General features: G+C 38.6%; 1 protein-coding gene across 1 annotated transcript; it reads right to left on the minus strand.

Moving 5' to 3' along the window:
- Positions 1-228: 228 nt before the first annotated feature.
- Positions 229-4,647, minus strand: LOC145037861 (Nucleotidyltransferase family protein). The gene is made up of 6 exons (XM_078986610.1): positions 3,489-4,647; positions 2,676-3,044; positions 1,771-1,994; positions 1,610-1,673; positions 1,209-1,405; positions 229-631 (listed from the first exon to the last, which is right to left on the minus strand). Exons 1-6 carry the CDS (start codon positions 4,584-4,586, stop codon positions 421-423), a joined length of 2,163 nt encoding a protein of 720 aa, XP_078842736.1. The 5' UTR covers positions 4,587-4,647; the 3' UTR covers positions 229-420.
- Positions 4,648-6,000: the final 1,353 nt, after the last annotated feature.

Consider the following 6,000-nt stretch of genomic DNA (forward strand, 5'->3'; position numbering starts at 1 on the left):
AACATAAAGTGTAAAAACAATGGTGATTTATTTTTTTCATGTAATTTTCAATTTAAACCACATATTATATCTGAAAAAATACAAAACGGGAATACCTACTTTTATTTGATTAATATGACGTACTAAAGAAAACAAATCTAACCAAGATGTTCAACAAAATTTCAAATTTTATATCTTTTTGGGGCGGACAAAATTTGCAACTACTGCCTCATTCAATGCAACACCAAATACAATAAAAATTATACAATAATCAAATTAATCACGTAAACATTTAGACAAGAAAAAACACTTTTTTACGGAAGATGAAATCCATAGCTACACAAACCCTAACAAGTCCATAAAATCACCATCTAGGGCAAAGGAATTTACATGTTACTAGCAACTAAAGTTGTCACAAAAAAAAAGGGGAGTAGAAGGAATTCAAGTGGGACTATAAGGCTCGAATAGCTTCACACAAGGATTTGGATCATATTGCATGATTTCAGCAGCACGTTCAAATTCCTCTCTCAAAACACGGATGCTCCGTTTGTCCACGACCCGACCCAAATCATGTGATACCTCAAACGGATCTTCTATGCATATCAAATGCCTGTCATTCCCAATCCTCCTTGTCCAGTCTTTTGCTCTTTTGCTGTTATTTTTTTTTTTTAATTATTATTATTATTATTATCATTATCATTTCAATATCAATCAATCTTAAAAGGGCATTTACGTCTTTTTCCACTGTGTTAAGAGTGAGTTCATGGGACACAAAATTGTAATTTTTTGTCTGCTTTGTCTTGTCCTGCGTAAGGCCTTGGCTAGATGGGACTAGAAAAGTTCTCTTCCATGAAGAGGATGAAAAGGGCATTTACGTCTTTTTTCCATAAACTAGAGATCAAGTATCAAGTTCCTGTCTAATGCATGCCTTGCCCTGCACAAGGACTTGACAAGATGGGAGTAGAAAATGTTTCTAGGGTTAATTTCGATGATGAGGATGAAAAGGGCATTTATGTCTTTTTGCTAGAGTTTTGAATCTGACAAAAATGCAATTTTAGTTCCATTGACACAAGTCAGAAGCAGTACAACCTGTTGATTGATGAGAACTGAGAAGTAATAAAGTTTTTCTTTTGATATTACAGTTGGAAAGTTTGTATTTACAAAATAATAATAATAAATGTGATATATGATAATTAAAAAAGAATAAGAAGAAGAATTACGAAACTGACCTTACTAAGCTTCCAGTCCGAATAGATATAACATCATTTGCATAATCATGAGAATGAGCCCAATAGTTAAAAAAAGCCCAAACCAATTGAGCAATACTTTCACTATTGCGGGACCCAAAACCTTCAAGTTTCTCCACTTTATCAAAATAACAACATTCCACATTGTCCACATTTATTTTATAAGTCGTCTCCATTTCCTGATTTAAAATATATATCTATCAATAAGCCAATTTTGGTCTTCTAAAAAAATAACATGTTGAGAGATTTTATTTTTTAATGATTTCGTGTTATTTAATAGAAAGAAATGGAAGTAGGATACTACAATACACAAATAAATAAAAGTACATTGCTATTTCTTGCATTTAGCCATTATTGATATTATAAGAAAGAAAAAAAAAAACCTGTAGACATGGAAGGATGGAAGGTGTACGCATCTGTAAGAAATGAATGCACATCAAAACATACCTGAAAAGTAAATAAATAAAAAACATAAATTCAGATTATGAAAAAAAAAAAAAAAAGGACATGACATGACATGTGTACAAAAATGAGGTTAACTCACGCATAGCTAGATAGAGTTCCTTGATAAGTTTCATTAACACCCCTAGACTTTGCCCAATGTTTGATAATGAAGGCCAATTGTCTCAATCTTACATCTATCTTTGAGTAATCACGTAGAAGCTTTGTATTTATAACAGCAAGCAAGTTGTTTACACATATATCACAAGAGATTCCAGTAGTAGGATCCATAAGCTTCACTATGGGAACCCTGGCTCGAGTCAATGCCTGCAGAAACAGGGGTAAAACGGTCATTTCAGAATTGACAATTGATTTTGTTTTGCTTAATTTTAGGATTCACGTTTATAGATAATGAGATTGGTCAAATTTGTTTGAGATGAAAAAGAAGATAGGGGCAAAATTGTCATTTGAATGATTTCAACACCCGAGGGACTGAAATGTCCCGACAATACTTTTCAGGACGATGAATGTTAGAAAAGAAAAAAAACAGGACCAAATCATGAAAAAACACCAAACCACAGGGACAATTTCTGTAATTTCCTCTCATAACTAATAGGGTAAAATGGTAAATTTACATGGTTTTAACGGCTGAAAATAGACAGTAAGTCTCAGGACCAAAAAGGTGAAAAAATCACACCACAGAGATCAAAAAAGCAAAAAGATTCCTTTGTGGACAAATCCAACAGAAACCACTATATCCCAAGGACAAAAAAGTAATTTTACTGTATAATATTTCACATGCACATCAATCTTTCTCTCCTTTGTTAATAGCACAAGACAACAGAACTTTCTATGTCTATTTTCAATGATGAGGATGAAGAGGGCATTCTTGTCTTTTGCTCAAACAAATCAACAGTGTTACCCTGTCCAGCCTTTTCATGCAGTCCTATCCTGTCCACTGTAACAAACAGAGCCTAAAAAGACAGATTTACCCTTGAAGAGAATTACCTGAACATTCTCAAGATTATCTGATTTCAAAATATCAGCAAGCTTCAACAAAATCTGTGCTTTGTCAATATCAGCATCCCCCATTGCAAGACAAACATCAATGTCACTTTTACGAAAACCAAATGAGTTGGCACATGATCCATAAAGAAACAACCGAGCTTCAGGCCATTCTTTTGTAACATGTTTATCCAATAATGCCATCAGTTGCTTCTGCTTTTCCTTCTCTTCTTCTGGTGGAATCAGTGACTCATATATTGCAAGAAAAGACGCATTTAGCCTTTGTATATCTCCCCTACATTCTGTTCGACTTCTATAGTTCCTCATTCTTTGGTTCAGTATCCATTGTCCCCTTTTATCTGATCTGTAATCCTGAATTCATATCACAAGACTTGCTAATAAAGCTAGAGATAAGATGAGTCACTATAAAGTTAATGGAAGCTATTTGCCCATCCTTAAATTTGATGAATATTGTGAAATTTAATTTTAGAATGTAAGAGTAAAACGGTCATTTAGTCTGATTCAGAATCAGACTGTTTATTCAGTCTGGAAAAGAAACAGACCTTTCAGACCTTATGTATACAACAGTTAATCCAGACAGATTCCATTCTTCATTCAGACACTTTATCCATATGTGACCCCCCCCCCCCCCCCCCCAGTTATTATTCCCTTTAATTAATATTACAGGTTCTGATTTTGGTATTTTTTTTAAAGAAAGATAATTAAAGTATCAAGACGCATACCAAATTATCCAACAAATTACTTATCTGGTAGTGTACAGTTACAAAGAAAGATCACGTAGCAGTAAACATTTACCTTATCTCGAGATTTAGGACCCTTTGTTGCATCACTTTTCTCATCTGTTCCATCTTCAAGTAGTAAATTATCGAGATGTTCATCACACTCATCCAATTCCCTCGAGTCAATGTCATTGCTTCTGGATTTTTTTTCATCCATAGCATGTAATGCCATCAAGGACTCTTCAACATCAGTAGCAGGAACTGAATGAAGATGACTTCCTCTTGAAGGACCTGGGTCATCAAACTGTTGAATAAGCCCTCTTCTTTCCCCAGTGTGTAATCTTTCTCCTGAACTTATAACATCTCTGTGATTACCCTTTCCCCTATCCATACTCTGTTCCATATTCTTCTTGCCTACACTCCTTGGGTTGCTCGAAAACCCTGGTGGTGGTATACGCCTCACTTGCTGTTGAGAAGAAGCTCCCTTTGATCCATAATTACCGAACTCCAATGAACTGATTTGGAGATTTTGCATTAACTCAGCATTGCGATGGAGATCAACCTCTGAACCGTTCAGCCTGCCATTCCCCATACTCAGTTCTCTCTCCTTCATTAAATGTTTCTCAATATTAGCAAGATCGTAATCCAAATTACCATTTCTCGACACTTTAGAGCTTTGAATATCAGATTGCAAAGTACCAAAAATGAGCTTGTTCTGTCGATCTTGCTGCTGCTGCTGGTTGTTGCCGTAAATAAGTCCAAGTTTTGACAGATCATCAAACACGCCCTGGTTGTTTACTTGGTGGTGATTCTGCATGAAATTCAAGTGCCAATTGGGGTTTGGATTGATAAGATTTGGATTCAGATTGGGATTAGGGTTAGGGTTTTGGGGGAACCCTAACCCTTGATTGAAGTAATTATGAGGCGGGAAAAGCGGAGGACGGGAGGGGGAGAGGTAATCGGTACCATGTGGTGGGAATGATTGTGGCGGGAAAGGTATCGACGGACCAACCGCGGCGACGGCCGGATCGTGAGGGAGTACTTGTGAAGGTTGTGGTGGTGGTGGTTGGGAGTGCGAACGTGGATGCTGAGGTGGGTTTTTTAGCAAGTGGAGAAGGAACTCGCCGCCGTTTATTGGAGGTGGTGGCGGAGCATCGCCTCCACCGCCGACCATTGTTTATGGTGAAGGCGTTGAAGAGAGATCAGACGAAGACAGTTGAAAAGTGTGTCACCGGCATTTTATATGCAGTACATCTAATTTATCTAAAGTTAAAGGTTAAGGATGTTCATATGTTTATCCAAAATAACTTGGATTATTGATAAAATTTATTAGAAAATTTATTTATTGTAAATACTTAATCACTTAATATTAAAACAGGTTAAATAATATTTTAAAATCTTTAATTTATTTCTAAATAAAATGTTGATATTTGACAAAATAATAATTGTTATTATTAATCCCAAATCGCCTCTATTAATCCCAAATCCCTTACAACCTTGATGTAGACTCTGCCTCGCTCTAGTGGCATACACCGCTCTCTCATCAGCTATGGAAACTCTCAGAGGTCGACTCAACGCCTCTCGACTAATATTGATGTGCTGACTAAAAGTCAAAGATACAAAAGACCGACTCGCACCCGAGTTAAATAACACCAACGCATGTACATAATTCACAAGAAAAGTACCTACGCATATCATAATATAAGCACAATATCTCAACATAAAAGTAAATATATGAAAGAATACGTACCAGCCACGACATCGGGCGCTGCGCGAACCTCCTCCGCAGTCAACTGGAAGGCTCTCCCTCGTGCCTTCGGTACCTCGGCCTTTACTGGCCGGCTCTCAGTAGATCTGATAGTAGCAGGGGCAGATCACTGAGGTGCTCCCTGGGCTGTCCCTCGTAACTGTGGACACTTTACCTTGCGGTGTCCGGTCTGGTTGCAGTGAAAGCATACTGCAAACCCCTTGGGGAAATCCTTGGCCATATGCCCCTCCTTGCCACATTTGTAGCAAGACCCCGCTCTACACACCCCATTGTGGCTCTTGCCGCACTTGCTACAAGTGCGACCCTTCTGACTCCCAGATCTCGAATCAGCGGGCTTGGCCCGCTTGGCTGCCGGCTGAGACTGTGCTGGTCGCCGATCCCTCCCCTGAGACTCAGCCTCCTCCCTAGCCTGGGTCTCCAGCTCTATCTCCCTCTTCCGGGCATTTGCCTGAAGCTCACCAAATATCCAGTACATCGAGTTCGCCATGAACTCTCGTATATCCCTCATCAAAATACTCAGATAGCGGCTCATACGTGCCTACTCGGAGGACACGTGCTTTGGGAAAAACATCGCCCGCTCATGGAACTTCCTCGTAATCACTGTGACAGAATCAGTACCATGCTTGAGGGTCAGAAACTCCTGGGCCAAACACTCCCTCTCCACCTGGGGAACGTACTCATCTCAAAACATAGCAGTGAACCTCTCCCAAGTCACTGCAGCAAGCTCAGCAAGCGAATAATGCGTCGTTACCAACTTCCACCAATCCTTCGCTCCCAAGCGAAGCTGGTTCAGTGCGAATCGGACTCTCAAATGCTCAGG

The sequence above is a fragment of the Lactuca saligna genome, chromosome 3 (genome assembly GCF_052625555.1).
Source record: "Lactuca saligna cultivar CGN05327 chromosome 3, ASM5262555v1, whole genome shotgun sequence".
Classification (NCBI taxonomy): Eukaryota; Viridiplantae; Streptophyta; class Magnoliopsida; order Asterales; family Asteraceae; genus Lactuca; species Lactuca saligna.

Bases quoted from the DNA above. Each gene is read 5' to 3' on its own strand.
- LOC145037861 (XM_078986610.1), bottom strand. From the start codon at position 4,586: ATGGTCGGCGGTGGAGGCGATGCTCCGCCACCACCTCCAATAAACGGC. The intron at 3,045-3,488 runs GTAAATGTTTAC...ATATGAATTCAG, and splicing joins GTCCTAAATCTCGAGATAAG to GATTACAGATCAGATAAAAG. The intron at 1,995-2,675 runs GTAATTCTCTTC...CTGTTTCTGCAG, and splicing joins ATAATCTTGAGAATGTTCAG to GCATTGACTCGAGCCAGGGT.